This window comes from Brachyistius frenatus, unplaced genomic scaffold, assembly GCF_029030835.1.
Source record: "Brachyistius frenatus isolate BFR_SWC_R1_liver_20210118 unplaced genomic scaffold, ASM2903083v1 Contig_402, whole genome shotgun sequence".
NCBI lineage: Eukaryota > Metazoa > Chordata > Actinopteri > Embiotocidae > Brachyistius > Brachyistius frenatus.
In genome coordinates, this window is record NW_027211001.1 from 143,540 (window position 1) to 170,506 (window position 26,967).

Here is a 26,967-nt window from a genome sequence, read left to right on the forward strand (position 1 = left end):
ACAACAAACAGGATTTTATCATTATCATGAGATAATCAGCCCGTCTCCGTCTCCTCACCCCCACTCTTTGCTGAGCTGGCTGATCTGGTCCACCACCACGCTGTCCTGGGGGGGGTAGAGGGAGGCGGCCGACACGCCGAGCTCCACCCCCCCGGCTCGGACTGCTGCCATCTCCAGGACGCAGTCGGTGAATGAAAGCATCATGCGAAGGTGCATCAGGGTGTCCGTGTGCTCCCGCTGAGCCGAGAAGCAGAGAGATTACATTTAAATGAGGAAGGAGCGGAAAAAGGAATAAATCAGTGATGGGAAACAGAGACGAGAACCACGTCAGCGCTCTCACCTCCATCAGCGTCTCCTCCGGCAGCTCGGGGGCTTCGAAGGTGATGAACCCCTCCAGGCTAGGTGGAGACGTCCCATAGGGGACGTAGCGCAGGCTGCTGGGAGCCCCCTCGGCCCCGAGGACCATCTGCCCGCCCCCAAAACCTCCCGGAGGTGAGGAGCCCATGGCCATGCCGGGAGGAGACCCGACGTAGACCCGACCGCTGGTGGAGCACAGGGAGCCGGCCGAGCTGTTGGACCCCACTTAGAGACGGACAGAGCAGAGACGGATGTTGAGGAACACCTTCAGGAGGAAGAGCTCGCAGCTGGTCTACCTGCACGGCAGCCTCCTCACCTGACGTGGTGCGCGGTCGGGTGCCCAGGTGGCTGCAGGTGGGAGGAGTGCTACTGTTGGGCGGCGACCCCACAGTGAAGAGGACAGTACGGGGACTCACTGAGCCACCCTGAGCCAGCCCACTGGGACCTGGAGGGGCTGTGGGGGGAGGAGACGTTCACTCATTTACTTCTGTCATACACTGAATAAATACGTAGTGTATAATTAAAGCAGGTATGTCCTGTGTGGGCAGGACAGCAGTGATGCTGTGTACCTGTGTCCATGGGCCGCTCCGTGTTCAGGCTGTCTGTGCTGCCCTGATAGGGCTGTCCACCCAGAGTGATTCTGATTGGCTGCTCAGACAGACGACCCGTGCTGACGGACCTGAGAGGGAAACACGCATAACGTCAGCAGGCGTGCGACGGCGGACACGCCTTCACTCCATCATCATCAACATGACATCACTCTGACAGAGTTCACACCTCCCAATGCACGCAGGTTATCGAGCTACCATGTATACTACTGATCAACGTATGCATGTAAACATCATGTCAGATGTGGATCCTGATGACTGGACATGTATTTACCAGTCTAACACCAGTTACGGTGGAGATGGTTGTTGAAACTGTAAAACAGGCTGAGGATGTGTCGGGTTTTTTTCTTACCTGCCGAAGGTGCGGCTGGCCTCCGGGGCAGCAGCCCGTCCAGCGAGGTACGGGCTGCAGTGGTGGGCGCAGATGTCCCGGGCGTCCGCCACCGTCTTGGCGGGCAGCGGGCTGTCGGCCAGCGCCATCAGGTTGCAGGACGCCTGAGTTTTGGGGATCTTGAACGGTGCTGAAATGGTCTGAAAGGAAACCATTGAATGAGGAGAACTTTGAACAGCTGATATTTAAGCTGATTTGATATTAAACACACTTGCTGATAACTGCTCCCACCTTGGTGGGCGACCCGATGATGGTGGGCAGCGGGCACTTCTGCAGCCAGTCAGACGTGCGAGGGGAGGAGCCAAGCAGCTTGGTGGGGGAGGAGCCGAGGTTGGCGGGTCGGCCGAGCTGAGGGGAGTGACTGCAGGAGGAGGAGGACGAAGACTGCACGGGGTCGGACAGCTGCTTGTGGAGCTTCTGCCTGGTCTGGTAGACCTCGGTCAGCGTGGGGGCGCTCTGGAGCCGAGCTCCCAGGAGCTGAGAGGACGGGACGGGGGAACCTGGAGGAGGTGGAGGGACTAGATTACAATCATCTCAAGATATTAGCCTTCCATATTTAAAAAAATTTAAAAAAAATTTAAAAAAAAAACTGGAATTAGTATTAATTCTACAAGTTTACAGATTTATACATCACAGACTTCTGGCAGGTCACCAAACTACATGTCTCATTTGTCTCTCTTTGGCTCGACATTTTGTTCTGCAGACAGAAATGAAGCCTGCAGTGATGGTACACGTTCATGAGCTCTGCTTCATTCTGTTTCTACCGATCAGCAAAATAAAAATAGACCTGAAACCTCCCAGACTCTCTGCGTTGGTCATGAAACCCGGCTGTCTGTCTGTGTGTGACTGACCTCCTGACTTAAAACACGGTCACCATGACAACAAACCTCTCGACACAAACAAGGCAGAAGTTGTAAGACGTCCGCAGTGTGAATATAACAGCAGCATCAGAGACTTTTAAAAAGGCCTTGACTCATGCCGACTCACACTCAGTCAAAAATAGTCATGACTCAGAGGAGAGACTCGGCGCAAGAAGACAGTTCTTCTTTATGTAAATGACAAAAACTAAAATATTATCCAGTGTGGATTTTTAGTCTGGCATTTTGGTGAAGATGTTTTTTCCTGTCAGTGTTCAATTAAACTTATTTCATAAATAAAACCCACACGTGTCTTCTTTGTGTCAGTACATCTAAAACCCTCCTGCTCTGACACGTTCATCTTATGTTGGATGTCTCAACATTCCTCTCAGGACCCCCGATGATGAATCTTATGGAAGTGGCCGAGCTGACAGGTAGATGTGTGATAGGTGAGTGAGGCGGTGCAGAGGGCAGCCCTTCCTGTGAACTGACCTCCCGAGGAGCTGCGGCTGCGGGGCTCCTGGTTCTGCAGGTGACAGCAGCAGTGACCCAGCTGCTCGGGGATGGTGCCCACTGCAAACACAGACACACACAGGTTTCACTGTCAGAGATGTCCACTTCGTGTCATTAAAAGGCTGCCGTGCACGGAGACAAGTCCTTACCGAGAGGCGAGGGGGAGTAGGGCCGGGAGCTGCCTGTGGAGAGGCGCCGGCCCACCGTCTGAGGGACGTCTGCGGCGCTGGGAGACCCTGAGCCCACCTTGGGAAACCCCATCGGACTGGTGTTGGAGCGCCTCACTGTGCCCGACCTACCAAACATAAATCACAGTTAAAGGATGCACCGAGACTCCCCACAATCTTTCAGTTTGTAAAGATTATTCAAAACTGAACGAATCCGAAGAGTCGAATGCTAAAATAAATAAATCAATACGACATTTGGCTTCGTTAAGGATTCAGGTTTTCAGCTGCGCCCTCCCTGGGGACGAATTTCTCCTCCAGTTCTGCCGGTCAGTAAAAACTCGTCTGGCTGCTGAAACAACCAGTTACAGCTGCGAGCACGTCTGAGTCACACATCCAGAGCATGTGTGGGAGCAGTTGTAATGCAGATCACAAATTTAACATAAAAAACGGTTACATTTGCAGAGAAGCAGTGTTTTGTAGGTAATCACAGAGACACCCGACATCCTGCGAGGTCTGTGAATCCTACGTGGTCCTGACACAAGTTACATCTGCACTCAGCATTTCTCACCAAATCTCACTGTTCACTATCGATTTAAAAAAAAAAATATGTTAAATATAAATCTGGCACATTTCCATTCCAGTCTGCTAACTAGTGGTCTTCCTCCCTGCTTATGGTGGTACAGTTCAGTTTCTTGACGCATGAACACCACAAACCGCTGCAGCACTACGCATCATGTCACTCTATAGTGATACAGATGGGTCGACATCCACACGGGGTGCCTTTAAGTTGTCCCTTCAAAATAAAACAAATGTAAAATTAAGGTAACAGTCTTTTTAACTTGAGATGAATATTCAGACATCATTCAGGTAAACTGATGGATTCGTAAAATTTTGAAGGAAGAAAGTCACAACTCCTTGGTGATCTGTGCACCTCCAAATGTTCGATCAAAGTGCTCCCCATGAATCACCCTGCTTCAGACTTCATGCCTGGTATCCACAGGGAGGCTCAGCTGTCCCACTCTGAAGATCTCCCACCCGTCGGTGCCCATAGAATTCAACTCAACTGCCAAACATTATCCAGGTTCTAATCTTCAGATCGATTAATTTAATGAGCAGACCACCTGCTCATGATGAAGACGTTAGTAACACAATGCAGCCGGTGACAACCCACTCTGAACAGGAACCACAGAGATAATCTTCCTGTGAAACAAGGTGCCACCCGGCTCTATTCCAATGACCCCCAACTGTGTCTTCACATTCAAAAGCTCCACCCATCAACCACTGGAGGAGGAGGCCACGAACACTCAGCTGATGTAATTTCACTGAAACTTTATGGCTGATGAAATCTCAGCTCGTCACGTTAAAGTTGAGCATTAATTACAAAATGTGTAATTCAGTAGTGAGATTCTCAGCCAGTAGGAGGACGGCTTCCTCCACTCAGAGCTCTTACCTGGGGGAGCCGTAGAGCGTCGTGGTCGGGCTGCTGGAGAGGTTCTGCTTGATGCGCTGGTAGTTGCGGACCTGGGTGGGCACAGGGATGGGGGTGGTCTCGGCCCGTGGGGACACCATGGGGGTCTGACCCGGGGTGGGCTGGGGCTGCCTGGAGGGGAAGAACGGGGAGAAGAGGGCAGTTAGCCAGGCCGCTCCAAGCTGCTGCTGCAGGACGTCTTCTCGCTTCTCCGCTCCCATAATGACTGAAATGTGAAGATCTAAAACAAGAAAACTGTCTGCAGCCTCCAGTTCTTTGTTGACTGCAGTGTGGAGGCAGGTTGTGAAACTAAAGTTTAGCCTGGTTGATCGTGAGGGGCAGAGCCACTGGGTGAAAACAAAATGAAGTGGGCCAGGCCTCCATGTAAACACAGAGGGAAGACCAATCAGCTTCATGTGGGGGTGGAGCAACAGGAAGGGGGCAGCCAATGGCCTGTGTGTTGAGCAGAGCAGCAGGGGAAGTGCAGAGAGATTCAGCTCATTTGCATTCTTTTGTTATTCCAGAGGAGACAAAATGTTCTGAACATAAAGTCATGACCAGTCACCCGCAGAGGGCTGTCCCTACATACAGGAGGTAGAAAACAGCAGGAGGGGTGGAGACAGCAGCACCAGTTGGAAACCAGTATTATGTAATGATGTGAAGGCTGGGGGGAGGAGGAGAAGGAGGAGGAGGACACGTGAGCCAAAGACGAGTCCAGACAAAGAACCAGAGAGCAGATGCTTTGTGGGATTTCTGCAATTCTGAGATGTAAACCCGACCACACAGGAACACTGATGGAGAACTCATCTCAGAAACCCAGGAGGAGGCGGCTGAGTGTCCTCCAGGCTGCTAAAAGCTTTATCGATTCCATCTAATGAGGAGAAGGACGCTGTGTGCTGTTGTTCCCTCAATGAAAAGAGAGAAATAAACATTTGTAGGTCAGTGAACAGCTGCTTTTTAACAAGAGCTGAGGCTGAAAAGAGGAGAGAGGCTCCGTGGCTCTCTGCTGACCTGGTTTCACCAAGCAGAGGGGGATGGGATCAGGCCACGTCTGCTCCTCCTGCTCCATTTACTTCCTTTGTCTCTCTTGTCCCTTTTCTTATCTGACTTTGTTTGCAGTGATAGTCTCCCTCCTCCACCCTCCCTCTCCTCCCTCCACTCCAACCTGAGGAATAAACAGGGCTGTGATTGAGGAGCTCACCGAGAGACGCTTGGACTAAATAGTAAAAACGACTGCTGTAATGAAGGAAGAAGAAATGAACTCTTCAATGTCAATGGTTCACTAATTTATGAAAGAGTGATAGGTGTGGTGGAGAGGAAAGACAGAGACAGACGGAGGGAGTGAATCAGCAGTCAGAGAGATGGAGACAGGGACGGGGACAGAGAGCAAGACGGAGACAGGGACGGGGACAGAGACAGAGACAGGGACCTGAACGCCTCCCAGACACTGGATACTCTGTTCATGTGAAGTGTTGCTACTGAGCATCAAACAGGAGTTTCATCCTTCATATAATATAACATGAACAAGGTCAAACAAGATCATCTGACGATTCATGTTTCATAGAGCAAAACTGGAGCATTGTTTTTTTTCCGTTGTACCTGTGTATTAAGAACCACAGCCTCCATGATGAGATGTAGGTAGTTGGAGTTCAGAGGAGGATGAGCTCTGGGATACCAACAGTTTAAACTGCAGTGATGACTGTGAGGCTCTTCTCCTCCAGCAGCCCTCTGTGGGTCAGCAGCTGGTTTTAGCTCCACCCTGTTGGTTGGCTCACAGTCTGACTGTAACTCGCTAATCATGCAGATCTGGAGGAGTGTTGGACTCGTGACCGACGGACATGGCGTGTGTGCTATTTAGCGTAAAGCTGAAAGGAGGTTTGTTTTTCAAACCAGAAATAGTGACACGAAGAGAGCCTCGCTGACACAAAGACATGTCGGGAGGGTAATATGAGCTTCACAGGCATGTGAAGTGAAGGCCGTGTGTGAAACGGATGCTGACTCAGCATCACGCCACGCTCCCACAGCCCTGACGGTTCAGACTCCACGAGCCACATTCACATCACAACAGTATGTGCAGCCTTCACAGAGGCCTGCTCACACCCTGATGATGCTCTCTGGGAGATTAACGCAGTAAATCTAGTAATGTTTGCTCACTCAGCACGTTAATCACAGCCAGGAAAAGTTAACCGTTGAGGGGCACTGAGCTGCAGGTTCCAGGAAACACACCTGATTCAACCACAGCTTACAACTCACTCACTTCAATAAGGTAGGTAGGTAGTTACTTTATTAATCCCCAAGGGGAAATGTTTTCGCTACAGCAGCATTTATAGATACAGGAAAAAAATAAAATAACAGTAAAAAATATTAAATATAAAAATGCACAGTATATACACTATATATATAATTTTTTTTATATTTAAACAAACAAGAAACACAGACAACAGTGTTATTGTTGTGTGATGGATTTTGCCAGGAGGTGAGTTATTGTACAGTCTTATTGCAGTGGGCAGGAATGATCTCCTGTATCAGGAATGATCTCCTGTATCAGGAATGATCTCCTGCATCAGGAATGATCTCCTGTATCTGTCCTTGTGACAGCAGCTGGAGGAGTCTTTTGGAGAACGTCCTCCTCTGTCCCTGCAGCAGGTGGTGGAGAGGGTGGACAGGATTATCCAATATGGATAATAGTTTGTTCAGCGTCCTCCTCTCCACCACCTTTTCCAGGCTGTCCAGTTTGTAGCCGATGATGGAGCCGGCCTTCTTAACCAGCTTGTTAAGTCTGTTGGTGTCACCGGCTCCAATGCTGCTCCCCCAGCAGACCACAGTGAAGTACAAAGCACTGGCCACAACAGACTGGTAGAACATCTCCAACATCTTGCTGCACACATTGAAGGATCGAAGTTTCCTCAAGAAAAAGAGTCGACTCATCACCTTCTTGTAGACAGCGTCGATGTTGGTCTTCCAGTTCAGTCTGTTGTCGATGGAGACACCCAGGTACTTGTACTCCTCAACCATGTCCACCTCCTCTCCCAGAACTCTCAGCGGTTGTGGAGCCGTCGTCTTCCTCCTGAAGTCGACCACCATCTCTCTGGTCTTGGCCACATTCAGGAGGAGGTGATTTCTACCAGCCCACTCCACAAAGTCCTCCACTACTGCCCTGTACTCCTCCTCCCGCCCATCCCTTATACACCGACCACTGACTCCTCCTCCCGTCCATCCCTTATACACCCGACCACTGCAGAGTCATCAGAGAACTTCTGCAGATGGCAGGACTCTGAGTTGTTCTGGAAGTCAGTGGTGTATAAGGTGAACAGGAAGGAGACAGAACAGTTCCCTGTGGAGCTCCAGTACCACTGACCACCGTATCAGACAGCACACTGCCCAGACGGACAAACTGTGGTCTGCCTGTCAGGTAGTCATTGATCCAGGAGACGGTGGACGTGTCCACCCCCACCACCCCCCCACCACCCGCAGCTTCTCACTCAGCAGCAGTGGTTGGATGGTGTTGAATGCACTGGAGAAATCAAAGAAAGTGATCCTCACAGAGTCACCGGTTCCATCCAGGTGAGACTGAGCTCGTTGCAGCAGGTAGATGATGTCATCGTCCACTCCCACACGAGGCTGGTACGCAAATTGTAGAGGGTCCAGAGAAGATTTCACCAGCGGCCTGAGGTGGGCCAAGACCAGCCTCTCCAGCACCTTCATCACATGAGATGTGAGGGCAACCGGTCGGTAGTCGTTGAGGCCAGATGGAGTCGTCTTCTTAGGGACTGGGACCAGACAGGACGTCTTCCACAGTACCGGGACTTCCTCCTGTTTCAGGCTCAGGTTGAAGAGGTGTTGTAGGACCTCAGCCAGCTGGATGGCGCAGGTCTTCAGGACCCCAGGGCTGATGCCATCAGGTCCTGCAGCCTTGCGCTGGTGGAGTCTCTCCAGCTGTCTCCTAACCTGGCCAGTCGTCACAGAGAGGGGAGGGAGGGGAGAGGGGTCATGGCGTCAATGGAGGAAGAGCCCTTTGAAGTTGAGGGCTCTATGTCCATGCAGCTCACCAGGTGGGACGGGGGGGGGGGAGGCAGCAGAGGTGTGAGGTGTGGAGGAGACAGATGAGGGTGGTGAACTAAACCTGTTGAAGAAACAGTTTAGCTCATTGGTCCTCTCCAGGTTCCCCCTGGTTGTTCCTCTCCAGGTTCCCCCTGGTTGTTCCTCTCCAGGTTCCCCCTGGTTGTTCCTCTCCAGGTTCCCCCTGGTTGTCTCTCTCTCCCCTTGAACCCAGTAATCTCCTTCATACCGGTCATCACCTCCTCACGTTGTTCTGCTGGAGTTTGGCCTCCAGCTTCCTCCTGTAGGAGTCCTTGCACTCCCTCATCTTCTCCTTCAGGTGGCGCTGCACTCTCCTGAGCTCCTCCCTGTCCCCAGACCTGAAGGCTGCTTTCTTCTTATTAAGAAGCACCTTCAGGTCACTGGTGATCCACGGCTTGTTGTTGGGGAAGCAGTGTACAGTCCGGGATGGTACGGTGGTGTGTTCACAGAATTTGATGTATTCTGTGATACAGTCTGTCCTGCTGTTGATGTCCTCCCCATGTGGTCCACACAGCACGTCCCAGTCTGTGGACTCAAAGCAGTCCTGCAGGGCGTATTTAGCCTCCTGTGTCCACCTCCTCACAGTCCTGGTGGTCACAGGCTGCCTCTGCACCAGAGGAACATACTTGGGAGTCAGCAGGACCAGGTTGTGGTCTGATCTACCAAGGGGGGGAAGGGCAGTAGTACTGTATGCATCCATGGCATTAGCATACAGTAAGTCCAGAGTTTTATTGTTCTGAGTGGGGCAGTTAACATACTGGTGAAAAGTTGGCAGGACTTTATCCAGACTGGTTAAAGTCTCCAGTAACTAACAAAAATGCACCGGGATGCTGAGTCTGCAGTTTGGACACAGTGGAGTGGATGGTGTCCACTGCTGTCTCTATGTCAGCTGATGGAGGAACGTCCACAGCGATAACAATGGCGGACGTGAACTCCCTCGGCAAATAATAAGGACGCATCCCCACGGCTAGAAGTTCAATGTCCGGGCTACAGAAACGTTCCTTCACACACGTGGTCGGGATTACACCACCTCTCGTTCACAGAGAAGAGCCACCAGAAAAGAGGAAAAGTTACAGTCCATTGTCTGACCGTCCCTTAACACACGTGAAGAAAAAAAAACAACTCAGAAGAGAGAAGAAAGAAAGAAAAATACTTCAAACACACTGGAGGGGGGGAGCTGCTGTAACAGGCTGCCACTAGCACGGCGCCACCTAGTCCTGCTAGCGGGGGATCTTAGAATGAGGCGTCAAGAATGAACACCTGCCCAGGTAGATTCAATCACTCAGTTTCAACACATTACAAAACCTTATTTCAAACTACATCATGTTGGATTTGAAACATGAGCTGCATGTGTGGAGACAAGAAACTTCTCTGGGCAGCTGCCGAGCTCGTGAGGCGTTTAGGGAACAATCGGTAAACTGAAGCATCCACCTCCTGATCTGCATGTGAATGGTAGCGTTTTACACTCTCCCCGTCTACACTGTACGAGTCTCTGCATGCACAGACCCCCCCCCCCCCCAAACGCGCTCATCCGGTGGGAAACACCAGACTAACTGAAGATTTATGTTCTGTACCATTTGTGAACAGTCTGACACATTCCCCCAGGACACCACACCCTGCTGTGTTTTATACAGGTTAAACAAATGAGAGCCGACAGGTTAATTAGGGAGCTTCAGAGGGACAGGTGGACAGAGTCCCCCTCCCCTCTCTCCCCCATTCCCAGTCTTTATGGGAAGCTAACACTCATAGCAAGCTGATAAGCATATTTCACTAAATGTCAGCTTTTCCTTTAATTCTCGATTTATTGTTCCTAGAATCAGTTTTATTTTATCTCTCAAATTAATTTCTTTGCTTCCAACTCTTTTCTTTCAGAGTTCTTTAGGATTGGCGTTGAATATGTGAGGAGCCTCGAACTCACCCTCCACACATGAGGAACTCGCTGGACGTCCGGCGGACTCCTCCCATCGGCTGGTCGTCTGAGGAGGAGGAAAGAAAAGAAAGGATGATGTATAAATCAGAATTATCAGCTGGTTAAATGCCTCTTTAAATACCAGCTGACACTCCCACTGCTGCTCCTGTTTCTGTCTCCTTTTCATTATTGTAGCGGAGGGCGAGCAGGTGGCTGTGTGTGCGTGTGCGTGTGAGAGAGAGAGTGAGTGTGTGTGTGTGTGCGTGTGAGAGAGAGAGTGAGTGTGTGTGTGTGAGTGTGTGAGTGAGTGAGTGAGTGAGTGTGAGTGTATGTGAGTGTGTGGCTGTGTGTGTGCGTGTGAGGCTGTGTGTGTGTGTGAGAGTGAGAGAGTGTGTGTGAGTGTGGATGTGAGTGTGTGGCTGTGTGTGAGAGTGTGCGTGTGAGGCTGTGTGTGTGTGTGTGTATGTGTGCGCGTGTGTGTAAGCGTGCGTGTGTGTGTGTGTTGCAGCAGGTGCGGTGCATGAGGGTTTGTTTTACCAGTGTGTGTGTGTGTGTGTGTGTGTGTCTATTGTTTGTGGCCCGTTGTCTACGGTTACAGCATAGATGGTTCGCAGCTGTCTAATTTACTATCTGCAGATTTGGTGACAGTGTGTGTGTGTGTGTGTGTGTCTGCGTGTGTGTGTGTGTGTGTGTGTGTGTCTGCGTGCTCCTGCAGAGCAGATGTTAGAACATGTTCGTGTGTGGAGATGAACATGTTTATGTCTGTGAGCAAAAGTCAGAATTTAAACGATGTCCTCTGAGCTACTGAAGATCATGTAAACGTCCTATATGAGGTTTATTGATACGACTCTCCCTTCACATATTTACTCTAAATAACTCATCTTTTAATATATTTTTTTTTCTCTGCACAAAACACACTTTTATTTTGAAAATTTTCCCTCCACAGCTGTCCAAGTGTGGACACATGGAAACAGTAACTGTGGGGAGGTGACCTGCTGTAGGTCGCTCATTTATTGCTCTACATAATAGTTCCCAGACAGTCTGGCACTCTACGAATGTACTGTATGTGACACATGTACAGTATGAGTGTGATAAAAATAAATAGATTCCCTCTACACACACACTCTCTCTCTCACACACACATACACACACGCTCACACACAGCAGCATTAGATAAAGACACCCTGCTGTTGTTTTGGTGAATTAGTCACAGCAGATTAATGTTCAGAGCTCAACACTTAAAATCCAAACTGAGACTGAGTCTGACACGAGTCCTGAGCTGTCTGAACATTTCACCGAGTGGGTTTGAGGAGGTTTAACACTCAAGATTAAAGACCTTTATCTACTTTTGTTTACTTAATTCATTCCGGTTGCAGCTTGTATGATTGTTGGTCATGTTTACCTGAACCACAGGAGTCTTAACCTGAAGGTGAAACCCAGTCAGCCATCTCTTCACATCACATTTGTATTATTTGTATTACAGTTACACTGCAGCCAGTGAAAGACAGTGAAGCAGCCGTGGCTGCATGTGACGGTCTGTTGTTCCTGCTGCTAGAGAGGAAGGCTGGATGGTCACCTGCATGTCTGCATGCACTTTAATGTGCCGCACGCAGCTGATCAGTTGACGTCTACAGATCCATACTAGCAGTGCTCTTTTCCTCTCTGACTGTTTGTTTGGTGGTGAGTTCAAGCCGTTACGTTGAGAGCTACATGAGGAGGACACCTTAGCAGCAGAGCTAATGTGGGTTGCTGCTGAGAGTCTGTGGCTCTGAGTTTGCGTAGCAGCTGCTGTCTGGCACCGTGTGAGACCGTGTGACACAGCAGACCTCAGTATCAGCTGATATAGAAATAAATTCATTGACACTGCTCAGCCCTACGCTCTCCATAGAAACAGTCATCTGCTCGGAGACATTGGAGCACAGCTCCTGAGCTCCAGGAGTAGAAAGTGGAGGTGTGAGAGTGACTGTTGCTGCTTACAGCTGTCGGTAGCGATGTGAGGCACCAGGACGAAGTCATCAGTGTCACAGGAGGAGTTCTTACTGCTCGTGCTCCCGGCAGACTCCTTGGACAGCTGCAGGAAGTTGGGCGGGCCGAGGGGAGGAGACGACAGGCCGTCTTCTGCTAGAGTCTGCATGTCTGGGAGAGACTGAGTGTTCACAGACGGAGAGGAGGAGGAGGAGAAGGAGGATGAGAGGATGAGGAGGAGAGAAGGAGAGGAGGAGAGAAGGAGAGAAGGAGGAGGAGAGAAAGAAGAGAGAAGGAGAAGAGGATTGAGTTGTAGTGTGTCTCCTGAATGATGCACTTTAAGCTTCCAGGCAGTGCTGACTGTCAGACTAATGTAATCACATTGTTCCAGAGAGCTCTGACATCCTGGTAACTGACTGCTCTGCATTCCCACCGCTGCTGTCGGAGGAGACTCAATTTACTCTTATTTATGAAGGCTCTGTTGGTTTTCCATTTTTGGACAGCAGGTTTAGACATCCGGGTAGTGTTTGTACTAGAAGCAGTGAACAGACCCAATAGGAGGCGTGGTTAATATTTGATCAGCTCCCAGCAGTGAGAGTGTAATCCCCTCTGAATGAGGCTTCATAATATCACATCAGACTCACAGGAGGAGAGTTGTAGCGGATGCACGGCGAGCTGCCGCAGGAACTGTCCGTCACAGCGTTGGAGGCGCTGGGGACCGGCACCGGACACGCTGAGGGGGACGGACACAGTTAGTCCTGCTTCAGGTGGGACCAACACAAACACAAATACTGCTGCTGAGGACATTCTTACATTTCTTAATGGTGGACGAAGGCTCCAGGAAAGGATGGCTGAAAAACGTGTCTGCAGAGAGAGACGGTTTTAACAAATACCAACACGCAATCCAGTTATTGTTTCCTGTTACTTTACTGTCAGCACTCACCGAAATCCATCCGGTCCTTCTGGTTCCTCTGCAGCAGCCCCAGCAAAAGGTCACCAAGTTGTGGTGAAGTCTCCCTCGGGATGCTGGGTAAGAAACCCAAAAACATGCACCTCAGGTTAGTTGGCGCCGCGGTCGTGGCAGCCTGTTGCAGCAGCTCCCCTCGGGATGCTGCTGTAGCAAGAATTTCCACTCGGGGATTAATAGAGTACAATAAAAAAAAAAAAATTAAAAATGGGATCAGAAATGTTTGATTTTGGGGCAGATTTTCTCAAAAATGTCAATGTAATTTGTGGAGGTTTAACTGACTTTTTAAAATTGCAGGAATTAGAAAAAATGTCAAATTGAGAAAGAAAAATGTTTTTTTTTTTTTAATTACTACCTAATAAAATAATAAATCTGTAATCACTTCCTGTGATAATAATCCTGCTGCACTTCACAGAAATATTTTAGTTCTGATCTTTTTTATGTATTTATTAAACTTAGAAAACCGTGGCGATAAAAGGTCCTAAAAGCTGCGTATGTTTCCAGAACAGACCGTCTGTGACTGGAATATAGAAACAAGGACTGCATCAGCCTTTCAAAATAAGAGCTTTAGATGCTGTTTAATTCATGTTCATTCAACACATAGACCTGCTGGATGAAACAAACAAAGAGACGTCTCTGACAACTGGACGTGTGGAGAAAACTATTATATTAAAACAGGAGCAGAGTCTTTCTGATTGTAAATGAGGCGTTATTTTTGTTAACAAAGTGAGTTTTGTTTGAAAATTTTTATTTTATGTCATTAATATTTTCAGCACAAAAAAAAATTGCAAGCTCCCACAAATATTGTGGCGTTTGCTTGAAGTTGCGTTAATTATTATTATTATTTCCTGAAGGGACTGTTTTAAGGTGGAGGACTTACATGGGCTGAAGATTCTTGTTCTTCTCATAAAACATCCTCAGGTCTTGGGGACTGTTGGCCTGAAAATATGAATATTAAAAATGAGATGCGCTGACAGACGCATCAACACACCTGTTTGTTATCAATTTATTGTGCGTTAACTCACCTGGAACGGTGGCTTGCCGACCAGACACTGGTAGATGACTGTCCCAATGCTCCACAGGTCAGCCTTGGCATCGTAGTTCTGGGACATGATGACCTCTGGGGCCTGAGAGAGGAGGAGAGGTCGAGAGGTCACCGGAAAAGAGCCACAACAGGGAGAGTTATATAACAAGCTGCTGAAAGAGCAGGCGGGCATTTGTTTAAAAGCTGAAACTGGAGACACACACAGAACATGTAGAGTAAAACCCACTGACCATGTACATGGGTGACCCACATAGCGTGGCTGCCATCATGTTGCTCTGGAGGTACCGTGCAAAGCCGAAGTCAGCTGCAGGACACAAGCATGAAAGGTGTCGTTATTACTGCTGACACAAACCACTGTTGTTGGGTTAGTGGAGAACGCCTAGGAGACAAACACTGGGAACAATAACCCAACGCTGAGATGGAGGTGGAGAACACCTCCAGAGGTGGCAGGATATTTTAATTACAAGAGTGTGAACAGCAAAGTAGATATTCTTCTGATGGGCAAATAAAATCACCTCCCAGGACCTTCAAAAGTCAGAGCGACAGCAGGGCACATTACTTTTAGAAGTAATATACAGATTATTCTCTTTTCGCCAGACACTGGTAAATGAAATCCTACTGTATTGTATGATATAGTCATGACAAAATAACAATAATCCATCAGCAGTCATGTGCTCCACACCGACAGAAACCAACAAGTGGTTTCTTCTTCTGTTACCTATTTTGATGCGGATGCCGCTGATGTTAGACTTCTTGCGACCCAAGTACGACAGCAGGATGTTCTGCGGCTTGAGGTCGCGGTGGATGATCCCTTTGCTGTTGAGGATGCGCATGGCGGCCGCGATCTGCATCAGGAAGACACGCAGCGTGTCCTCTCTCAGCGTCCCCTTAGCTGGACAAGAGGAAGAGACACAGAGGACTGATGTTTAAAATGCTGCTGAGGATGCTGATGCTCATTAAGATATAAAGAGACCTCTTCTTGTCCATTGTGTCCCCAGATATGTGTCTTATTGATCGCATTCAGGTGCTTCCTGCCATTAATGAAGCACCTTAATGAGTGTAATTGGTCTGAACTCAGGCTGCAGAGTAAAGACCGTTTTTTTGCACTGCAGCTGCTTTGACATCACAAGTACAGATCATTCCCCAAAAAGTGCTCTCTAGCCTCACTTGATCAAAGCTAATAATTAGCATGTTACAGTAATAATCCTGGGGTAAACAGTGAAGGTCCTCCTCCCCGTGGTAGTGAAATAAATCTAATCCGATGTGAGACTAAGAGGATTCCTCTCTCTCTCTCGCTCTCTCTCTCACTCGTTCTCTGCCTCTCTATCAGGCCATTGTGATTACAGTGCAGGCATACATCAAACCAGGAAGCTTATCGACATTAATCTGGGATTTGGGGGGTGAGCTGCTCTTTGCCCACCACAGCGGACCAACTTGTAACATGGAAAAGTTGTGCAAGTAGTTGAATCATTCACGAGAGAGATCCTCTTGTATAATTAGGAAGGTTGTTACCTACGCAGTGTTCACAGCAACACAGAGGCCAACACAACGCTGCCCAGGGCTCTAGGACCCTCAGCCTTCATTTCACAACTACTGCTGTTACTCAAGCAGAGGCTCCCGGACCCCCGGAGGGTCTGATCCCACTGCTACAGTAGACATGTGGGGCAGTTACAGCATGCAAAGGTACAGCGATAAGAACGCAGCTCCAGTAACACAATCAGTGCTTTATGTAGCTGAGTGTAAACACGTGTGGTTATCTAAGAGAGGTTTTGGCCAGCTGCCACTCGGCCTGATTTGAACTGTGAAGCTGGAACTGTATTCGCGGCTACTGCAACAACACTGAGTGTCCAGGGGAGCTTTCACCTCTTTATGGACACCTGACATGTATGTTACATTAATGTGCACTGAAAAACATATTGGCAGAGTGTGTTTATCAGATCTCACCAAAAACTCTTCAATGAAGGTTTTCATCCGAGTCACCACATGTGATTTAGCTGTAAGAGCTCCAGAGATCCTCCTCAGTTCACAAATGTGTTTTTATTTTAAAGCTCATGAAAGTTCCTTCAGGCGAAGATAATTAAAAAGCATTGATATGCATCAGGATGAAAGTAACTTGTTATATTTTAGTTCATCTGCTCCACGTGTTGGACGTTTTGTCTTTTCCCAGACTGCCGACTCAAACAGGAATCTCTGTCGTCTAAACTGCAAAAACATAAACATGAAACTTGACATTCTGTTTTTCTTGCTTGCAGCCTCAGATCCCGTCTGTCGTCACTGACAACATAAGGAGGACTACACCCCGGCGGTAACACCGAACTACTGGCTGAAACTGGATGAGTTGGTCTCTGGCTTGATTTGTGATGTTCCCGCATGTTTACTGTTTAGTATCTGAGTCATGGAAATTAGTCTAAACCTCGCTTTGAATGTCCCGTGTGAATCACAGCATCTTAATCTGACTTGCTACTCTACGGCCTGAAATGCTGACCTTTTATTAGAAACCATCACAATGACATGAACAGTGTGCTGCCGGAAAGGGGGCGGGGAGGCTTTGTACAGAGCTGCAGTGATTCCCACACACACTCATTCCCCCCCACATAGAAAGCACGCACACACACACACACACACACACACACACACACACATTCCTTCACTTCCCAACAAGATACAAGCTTCCATTACTCCAGATGATGACTGCACCCTCTCCTCTGCCTACACTCATAGTGACTGCAGTCACATGGCTCTTCCTCCTCTGCAGCATTAACAACTTTTGTGTTGATGAACAATAATCTGTGTCTCTGTCTGTCTGTGTGTGTGTGTGTGTGTGTGTGTGTGTGAGAGAGGCAGACAGATTAGTGTGATGCTTACCTTGCAGATAGTCAGCCAGATCCCCTCCGTTACAGTACTATGTGTGGGGAGACAAACAGTCACCATCAGCAGTAAATACAACATGTTGGTGTTGTGCATGTGTTCTAGTGCGTCTGTGCATGATGTGTGGTTTGTGTGTAAGAAGCATGATGGAACAGGGATCTTATACAGAGCTTCCTGTACGGTTATCAGACGAAGAGCAACACGAGGTAACAGTGAGTTCCTGTTCTCTGATCTCTGATATGACCTTCTTCAGTGGTTTGATGCTCTGTCTAAAAGTGAAGACGTCAACAAACCCTGTGACATCACGTCTTTGACCCACTGCTGCAGGCCAGTCAGCGTTCCAATCCTCCACATAGTCACCCTCAGATGTTAAGGAGGCAGGAGACATACAAAAAGTGAAGCCACACCAATGATTGTGTTGACCGATCACTGCATCGCCTTCTTGTTGTCAGTTCAACCATCATCCATCAGTGATGTCATCGTCCATCAGTGATGTCATCGTTGGTTTGTGAACGTTATGAATCCTCCAGTTCAGATTCTGTCCGTCGCCATCTTTGCTAGTTCGGAGCAGGAAGTGACCATATTTGGACGAGCTGGGGGCGGAGCCAGCGGTGGATCTGACCGATCTGATCGGAAACCTGACGATACTACGTCCCGCCCACCGATAGCTGTAACCTGACTGTACCACAGGCCTGTCAATCAAACAGACACGCCCCCAAAAACAGGTCTTCTTGAATCTTCTTTTCTAATGAATGAGGGATTATTTTCAGATGGACCTCCAGAAAACTAAGAAGAAGGAGTGACTTTAGCTAACAACACCGAGATAACTGATGGACACATTTTATTCACTTTGGATTTGATGAGAGAAGTTGAATGGGAGTCTATGGAGCCGGAGGCTTTTTGGAGCCGACCTGTAGCGGCACCAGGTGTTTCCTGGGATCTCACTCGTGTCCCTTAGAAAACAAACGGAGGCTGACTTTGCTCCAAGACAAAATGTCCCCTAGGTGTTTAGTTGGGTTAAGATGTGACTGTGAACACCACAGCATATGATTCACATCATGTGTCCACTATCTATAGATTTTCAACATTTCTAATCTCTGTCCACTGAACACTGTTGTTCCTTTTCTTGGACGTTTGACCTTCCCTGGACACGATGATATTTGACATTAAAAGGCTGTTTTTAAACTGTTCTGCTCAAAGTGGAAAGCTTCTCTCCAGCCTGCAACATAATTTAATAACTAGTTTGGACGCCAATCCTGGATTTACAACTTCCTAAATGTGATGTGGAAACTTAAAGCCTCCATGTCACAAACAGAGAACGGCCTTTCAGTGGTGTAGTTTCAGTGAAACCACTGACATGTAAAGTATTTATACGTTCAGAGATTCTGGATTTGTCAGTGACGGCGGAGGCATCGATCCACTTTAAGAATTTGAACCTGTTGCCCCCTCTGTTTGGTTGCTTATAGTTTAACAGGAAGTATCTGAGCCCGATTCAAACGTCTGTGTCTGTATGACTAACTGCTGCACTGAACATCTCTGTTTCAGGCACTCGCTGGTCCGACACCTGAACTGAGGTTTTTTCTTCCGTGTTCAGAGGTTCACGGGACTCTTTTTCTGGAATTACACCCTGCTCAGCACGCTCATCTTTTTATACCACTTTTATTTGATACTTCCACCAATGTTTAAGTAAGACAAGCCTTTTTTCAGCTAAGCAAAACATGAGGCTTCAGCACCGGTTCAGCCAGAGTGAGGTCCATGCTTCCTCCTGCAGGAAGGACATGGCAACTCCTGATATCTGAAATATATCTGTGAAAAGTCATTTATCTAACAACCAGCTGCTTGTCGTGTCTTCACCCGTTTTCACTCTGAAAACAACATCATGCACAAACAGTGTCTACACCCCCAGATGACTGTAACCTCGTCCTACTCAGAACTGCTGGCATGTGCTGCAGAGCTGTCGAAGCTTTGACCAAAAGAAGACTGGAAGCAGAAGCTTCCAGGGAATGTGATTCCTAGAAAACAGAGGGGCGTATTTTTAGGGAGTAACTTGAGGTGCAGTCATGGTTTGTTTTCTACCCTGCAGCCAGCTGAGAAGGTTGCGCAACGAGTACAGAAAGTGGAGAACATTTGGACACAATGAGGAGACAGAGAGAGGCCTGGCAGCAGGACAGCAGTTGAAGTCTACATCAGGGGAAGACCACATGCTGAGAGCCGGTGCTGGGGGTGAACCAGTACTCTAATGAAGGCCTGGAGTACTACTGCACTGACAACACATTTTTCTCAACACGAGAAACAACACGAGACGAGTATACTGACAGTCACGTTCCTGTACTCACCTCCATGACCAGGAAAACAGAGTTGGGTGTTTCCTGGAAGAGAAGAGACACACAATCAGTTGGAGAAGTCTTTTATCCTGCAGCAGCTGTCAGCGCCAGCACACAAAACACACCCTGGATCAGATCCAAAGTACACAACACCACAACTTCCTATTAATGACGACCACGGCTTTTTCTGAATAGATATTTTTATCACTTCTATCTTAGAGGGAGTTAACTCCACGTTACAGGGAAATAACACAAAGTCTGCGGAAAACACTGTAGAGATACTGAAATGCCAGCAACAGAAGCATAAGGAAGGTTGGGATTTGAAAAGTAATGAGTGTAAACTCATAACGTTTGAGGATATGTTATTTTAATCATATTTTCCTGAAACAGCGAAGCTGGATCACAGCATGAGGAGCGCACCAAGATTTTTGCTCCAGATGTTTTCAATGATTGACAGGTCTGAACTGCAGGAGGCCAGTTTATCAGCGGACTCTTCTACTAGAGAACCATGCTGTTGGAATACGTGCAGAATGTGGTTGGACGTTGTTCTGCTGAAATAAACAAGACCTTCCCTGAAAGAGACGTTGTCTGGATGGCAGCATATGTTGCTCCAAAACCTGAATATACAGTGGATACGGAAAGTATTCAGACCCCTTTAAATTTTTCACTCTTTGTTTCATTGCAGCCATTTGCTAAAATCAAAAAAGTTCATTTTATTTCTCATTAATGTACACTCAGCACCCCATCTTGACAGAAAAAAACAGAAATGTAGAAATTTGTGCAAATTTATTAAAAAAGAAAAACTGAAATATCACATGGTCATAAGTATTCAGACCCTTTGCTGTGACACTCATATTTAACTCACATGCTGTCCATTTCTTCTGATCCTCCTTGAGATGGTTCTACTCCTTCATTGGAGTCCAGCTGTGTTTAATTAAACTGATTGGACTTGATTAGGAAAGGCACACACCTGTCTATATAAGACCTTACAGCTCACAGTGCATGTCAGAGCAAATGAGAATCATGAGGTCGAAGGAACTGTCCAAGGAGCTCAGAGACAGAATTGTGGCAAGGCACAGATCTGGCCAAGGTTACAAAATAATTTCTGCAGCACTCAAGGTTCCTAAGAGCACAGTGGCCTCCATAATCCTTAAATGGAAGAAGTTTGGGACGACCAGAACTCTTCCTAGACCTGGCCGTCCAGCCAAACTGAGCAATCGTGGGAGAAGAGCCTTGGTGAGAGAGGTAAAGAAGAACCCAAAGATCACTGTGGCTGAGCTCCAGAGATGCAGTAGGGAGATGGGAGAAAGTTCCACAAAGTCAACTATCACTGCAGCCCTCCACCAGTCGGGGCTTTATGGCAGAGTGGCCCGACGGAAGCCTCTCCTCAGTGCAAGACATATGAAAGCCCTCATAGAGTTTGACAAAAAACACATGAAGGACTCCCAGACTATGAGAAATAAGATTCTCTGGTCTGATGAGACCAAGATTGAACTTTTTGGCGTTAATTCTAAGCGGTATGTGTGGAGAAAACCAGGCACTGCTCATCACCTGCCCAATACAATCCCAACAGTGAAACATGGTGGTGGCAGCATCATGCTATGGGGGTGTTTTTCAGCTGCAGGGACAGGACGACCGGTTGCAATTGAAGGAAAGATGAATGCGGCCAAGTACAGAGATATCCTGGAAGAAAACCTCTTCCAGAGTGCTCTGGACCTCAGACTGGGCCGAAGGTTCACCTTCCAACAAGACAATGACCCGAAGCACACAGCTAAAATAACAAAGGAGTGGCTTCGGAACAACTCTGTGACCATTCTTGACTGGCCCAGCCAGAGCCCTGACCTAAACCCAATTGAGCATCTCTGGAGAGACCTGAAAATGGCTGTCCACCAACGTTCACCATCCAACGTGACGGAACTGGAGAGGATCTGCAAGGAAGAATGGCAGAGGATCCCCAAATCCAGGTGTGAAAAGCTTGTTGCATCATTCCCAAGAAGACTCATGGCTGTACGAGCTCAAAAGGGTGCTTCTACTCAATACTGAGCAAAGGGTCTGAATACTTATGACCATGTGATATTTCAGGTTTTCTTTTTTAATAAATTTACACAAATTTCTACATTTCTGTTTTTTTCCTGTCAAGATGGGGTGCTGAGTGTACATTAATGAGAAATAAAATGAACTTTTTTGATTTTAGCAAATGGCTGCAATGAAACAAAGAGTGAAAAATTTAAAGGGGTCTGAATACTTTCCGTACCCACTGTATCATTCAGCATTAATGCTTCCTTCCAGATGTTCAAGCTACCCATGCCATGTGCACTAATGCATCCTGTACCATGCTGGCTTTAGAACTGAGCTGATAACAAGCTGGATGGTCCCTCTCCTCTTTAACCTGGAGGATGCAGCGTCCATGATTTCCAAACAGAATCTCAGATTGTGATCCATCAGACCTCAGGACAGTTTTCCGGGTGTTTGTTTTTATCAGCTTTCCACAACTTTTCCAGTCTTTTCTTGACCCTGTCTCAACTATTTTGAGGTGTGTTGCTGACATCAAATTCAAAATAAGCACCATATTTTTCATAAAGCAATAAAAGTTTCTCCATTTCAACACTTGATATGTTGTCTTTGGTCTATTTGTAATTAAATATGGGTTAATGACTTTTGCGAAGTGTTTTTATTTACAGTTTACACAGCGTCCCAACTTTTTCAGAAACAGAGTTGTATATAATTCATCTGAATAATCCTGCAAAGCTGCCATAGTACTGTAGTATTTAATAGTAAGTATCAAACTTGCAAAATAATTAATATCGATCTGGAAGTTCTGGCCTTATATCCTCCAACATATGCTGGGTGGTGTAAAGTGGTGTAAATGCAAAACTCTTCATTAAAATCTACCAAAGGTTAAATAAAATACTGTTTAGGGTAAACAATACACAGATATTTACCACAACAACAGAAAGTGGTCCAGACTCTCTCACGGCCTTCAACCCATTCCTGCAGCCTTATAGCTGGCTGCAGCACTGTGACATAATGGAGTCAGCTGACCTTTGACCCCAGCCTCATGGGCCTGTTCATGCGGTTTGTAAGTAGCTCAGTTCTTCCAACCCCATACAGTTACTCCTCCAGCTGGGGCAGCTGGTGGTGGGGGAGGGGCCACCGGTCTCTGACTGTATGTGTGGTGGTGGTGGAGGGGGTTTGGGAGGGATTACATAATGAGGATATATTCTGCAGTGCAATCTGGAGGGGGGGGGGGTCACCATGAGGCCGGGGGAACCGATATGCTACGTAACCGCAGGAACCATTTCACAGTTCACAATTTAGAACCTTTCAAGTTCCTGTTACTCTGTTTTGTGGGACTTTTTTTTTTTAATCTCCTCTGTTTTAATCTAACTGTTGGAGGTGTGAAGACAAACAGAAAACGTTCTCAGAACCTGTTTAGTTCTGGAGGAAACTCTCTGAGGGGAAGTTCCTCTGAAGAAAGTCCTGACAACTGTTTGGTCTGAAAACATCTACCGTCCCATCGCAAACCACACACACACACTGATGCGGATGTCAGGACAGACAGCCGGCGTCACAGAAAAACAATATTCTTACGTCACAAGCTGGAGAGGTCAGCAGGTCGCCAGGAGTCAGGTGACTTCTGAGAAAAGGTTCGGTGTGTCGTGTCGGTGTTGGGTGTCGGTTCGGTGTGGAGTGTCGGTTCGGTGTGGAGTGTCGGTTCGGTGTAGGGTGTCGGTTCGGTGTTGGGTGTCGGTTCGGTGTCGGTTCATTGTGGTGTGTCGGTTCGGTGTTGGGTGTCGGTTCGGTGTGGAGTGTCGGTGTGGCGTGTCTTTGTTGCATGTCGTGGTGGCGTGTCGGTTCGGTGTGGAGTGTCGGTTCGGTGTGGCGTGTCTTTGTTGCATGTCGTGGTGGCGTGTCGGTTCGGTGTTGGGTGTCGGTTCGGTGTGGAGTGTCGGTTCGGTGTGGCGTGTCTTTGTTGCATGTCGTGGTGGGGTGTCGGTTCGGCGTGTCACCGTGGCGTGGCGGTTCGGTGTGGGGTGTCTTTGTTGCGTGTCGTGATGGTGTGGTGTGTCGGTTCGATGTGGCGTGTCGGCTCAGTGTGGCGTGTCAGTTCGGTGTGGCGTGTCGGTTTGGTGTGGCGTGTCTTTGTTGCATGTTGTGGCGGTGTGGCGTGTTGGTTCGGTGTGGCGTGTCTTTGTTGCGTGTCGTGGCGGTGTGGCGTGTCGGTTCGGTGTGGCGTGTCTTTGTTGCGTGTCGGTTCGGTGTGGCGTGTCTTTATTGCGTGTCGTGGCGGTGTGGCGTGGTGGTTCGGTGTGGGGTGTCGGTTCAGCGTGTCACCGTGGCGTGTCGGTTCAGTGTGGGGTGTCTTTGTTGCGTGTCGTGTCGGTGTGGTGTGTTGGTGTGGCGGGTTGGTTCGGTGTGGCGTGTCTTTGTTGCGTGTCGTGGCGGTTCGGTGCGGGGTGTTGGTTCGGCGTGTCACCGTGGCATAGCGTGTCGTTTCAGTTCGGTATGGTGTGTCTTTGCTGCGTGTTGTGTCGGTGTGGCGTGGCGGTTCGGTGTGGTGTGGCGGTTCGGCGTGTCACCGTGGCGTGGTTTGTCGGTTCAGTGTGGGGTGTCTTTGTTGCGTGTCGTGGCGGTTCGGTGTGGGGTGTTGGTTCGGCGTGTCACCGTGGCATGGCGTGTCGGTTCGGTGTGGGGTGTCTTTGTTGCGCGTCGTGTCGGTGTGGAGTTTCAGTTCAGTGTGGTGTGTCTTTGTTGCGTGGCGTGGCGGTGTGACTCGGTGTGGTGTGTCTTTGCTGCATGTTGTGTCGGTGTGGCGTGGCAGTTCGGTGTGGTGTGTCTTTGCTGCATGTTGTGTCGGTGTGGCGTGGCGGTTCGGCGTGTCACCGTGGCGTGGTGTGTCGGTTCGGTGTGGCGTGTCTTTGTTGCGTGGCATGGCGGTTTGGTGTGGGGTGTTGGTTCGGCGTGTCACCGTGGCGTGGCGTGTCGGTTCAGTGTGGGGTGTCTTTGTTGCGTGTCCGCTCCGACTGTTTGCGTGAACAAATGTTTTCCTAACGGCTACTGTTCACACACGGGCCGAGCAAACGGTGGACTCTGGACGTCGATGGCCACGTGAGGGCGGAGCTCCAAAACACTCCCTTCCAGCACGAAATATTCCAAAACAACAGCGGTATAAATAGCCTCTCTGTCATCAGCACTCATGTAACATTCAGAAGCTCTTTCACAAGCAACCAAATCCACCCGGAGGGCTCGGAGGAGTTTATCATCCCGGGATCTCAAAAACTGACAACACGACACACACAAGCACTGAAAACATTCTCTGAACTGCAGAAAGTCAGCGAGAACCAAAACAAGCGAGTCGGTGAGCTGCTCTGTTATTGTGTCACACTCCAACTCCAGGAGTGCAGCGATATGCAACAACCTGGGGGGATGGGGGGCGGCCCAAGTGAAGGGGGTGGAGTGTGTGTGTGTGTATGTACCGGTGGGAGCGGGGGGGGGGGGGGGCAGCGTGATCCGGAGTGTTAGTAAAGTCTGTAATGGTTAACGGCTGTCAGTCACAGCAGAGGAACACAGCGGTTATGTGGCGAGGACAAAAGGTCGCCAGCACTTGTTGACTGTTGGTGTGTTATTGTGCGATCTGTGTAATTTGCTGATGACAGTCGTGGTTGTGTGGCTGAGTTCATCTCACACTGACAACAGGTCGACAGACAACAACAACAACTACGTTTCACAGAAAGGAACAACACAGGAAACGTATTTAACATTTACTAAAGGCCGCTGTGGAATTATGTAAGAGTGTGTGTGCTGAAAATCATGTGTGTTTGCAAGCATGTTGCACGCACACACACACACACACATGTTTTGTGTGCGTGCATGCGCCTCAGTGAGCAGCAACAGTTTTATTCTTCTAAATTAAATGTCTGGAAAGCAAAGCTCTGGAAAGGAATGTAGACAATAGGTTGTCAAAAATACCCCAACAAACTATCCAGGAACATTTAACATCAGTCTTTTTCTCTTTAATCCTCCTCATGGTGGTCCGCCTCACTACCTCGTGTAATTAGGACGCGCACACACACACACACACAAGGATGGGGCCCCTCTCCAGCCCAGAACACAATGTTCTTTAGCAGCAGCGTCGGCCTTTGTGAAGATTGGCTCACAAACCAGAACACTTCATAAACAAACCTCCTTCCTCTCTTCCTGTTTACCTTTCCACCAACGTTCCTGCTCACCACACTCTCTATGGATCTTTTTTTTCTATGGTTGATAAGAGTGAATTATGCTTCATACTGTACATCACCTTCAAAGTGCCCCTTCCTTTAAACATCTACTCTCTGAAGCTTTCAGCTGCATCATCACCATCATCTTCCTCAGTGGACAGACATGACTGTAACTAGCTGATGAAGACCATGAGATGCAGCTAAAAGCTCCAGAAGAAGTTAATATGCTGGTGGAGATCACAAAGCGATCTAGAAGACGATCCAAAGGCGCCTCGAGTTGAAAATAAATTTCTCAAATAACTGTGTCCCGTCAAAAACTTTAATTAAAATCAAAATGACGTTTTTGGATTATTTCATCTACTTACGTTATGACTCCTGGGAACATTTCACATACTTACTAGCTTTCAACCACATCTCACTGTCCTTAAATTTGCATCGTAGTCACAGAGTGTCTTCCCAAGACTGCTGACAGCCAAGAGCTATGGTAGGAAAACCCAGAAAAGGCTGGTATGTGGACCTTTAGTGGAGCGTGTGTGAGAGTTGAAAGTAACCTTACCAACTGTAAATGCTGAATATAAGAAGTCCCAGCAGCCTTAGTATCAGCAGTGTGAGCTGACTGATGAGGATTTAAAGGGAGACGGTCGGTCGGAGGGAATTTATACCTCACACGAATGTAATGTTTGTGATTTTTGGATCAGCTCCTGTTGGTGTCGCCGGTTCACAAAGAATCTAAACAGAAACCTGTGAAAACATACTTTGCAGTGGGTCAAGATTGTGACTGTGTGCTGTGCAGCATCAGTGCTGGAGGGGAGCCCTGACACGGGACACCGTATAATTAGAGCCGTCTCCCTCACGGCTGCAACTTGCTTAACAGCAACAGCTCCATGAAGAAGGACGGCTCAGCTGGAGGCTTCAGGCCGTCACTAAAAGCAGCCGGCTTACACCCAGCAGCCCAAACTACAGCGCATGGCAGGGCTGCACCGACTCCCACATCCAGTCCTGCAGTCTTCAGTCAATGCACAGCGACACTGATTATCATTACTATTTTGCCTTTTGTTTGAAGTCCAGCTCCATTCAACAGGACAGATTTGAAAGTCTACGTCGAGTGAAAATCTTTTCTGACCGTTTCCTTTTGAGCATTCAGCTCTAACAGGAGAAGTGCTGAAGTAGTATGGCAGGAGAGTGGCAGGGTGAATGAACACCTTCATTGTGAACCCAAATCAAACATAC

The 26,967-nt window shown here is 48.2% G+C and overlaps 1 protein-coding gene across 1 annotated transcript in view; it reads right to left on the reverse strand.

Moving 5' to 3' along the window:
* The window catches only part of ulk2 (unc-51 like autophagy activating kinase 2), a 39,271-nt gene that overhangs the window by 1,369 nt on the left and 10,935 nt on the right, over window positions 1-26,967 (reverse strand). Inside the window, exons 4-23 of the mRNA XM_069724946.1 lie at window positions 19,532-19,564; window positions 17,193-17,229; window positions 15,046-15,219; window positions 14,558-14,631; window positions 14,308-14,409; window positions 14,163-14,221; window positions 13,259-13,341; window positions 13,129-13,179; window positions 12,960-13,048; window positions 12,328-12,496; window positions 10,360-10,417; window positions 4,344-4,493; window positions 2,876-3,021; window positions 2,706-2,786; window positions 1,588-1,856; window positions 1,318-1,496; window positions 927-1,036; window positions 674-811; window positions 341-582; window positions 59-237 (exon numbers count right to left, since the gene is read on the reverse strand). Coding sequence (XP_069581047.1) covers window positions 59-237; window positions 341-582; window positions 674-811; window positions 927-1,036; window positions 1,318-1,496; window positions 1,588-1,856; window positions 2,706-2,786; window positions 2,876-3,021; window positions 4,344-4,493; window positions 10,360-10,417; window positions 12,328-12,496; window positions 12,960-13,048; window positions 13,129-13,179; window positions 13,259-13,341; window positions 14,163-14,221; window positions 14,308-14,409; window positions 14,558-14,631; window positions 15,046-15,219; window positions 17,193-17,229; window positions 19,532-19,564 — 2,423 coding nt within the window. The remainder of the gene's footprint in view (window positions 1-58; window positions 238-340; window positions 583-673; window positions 812-926; window positions 1,037-1,317; window positions 1,497-1,587; window positions 1,857-2,705; window positions 2,787-2,875; window positions 3,022-4,343; window positions 4,494-10,359; window positions 10,418-12,327; window positions 12,497-12,959; window positions 13,049-13,128; window positions 13,180-13,258; window positions 13,342-14,162; window positions 14,222-14,307; window positions 14,410-14,557; window positions 14,632-15,045; window positions 15,220-17,192; window positions 17,230-19,531; window positions 19,565-26,967) is intronic.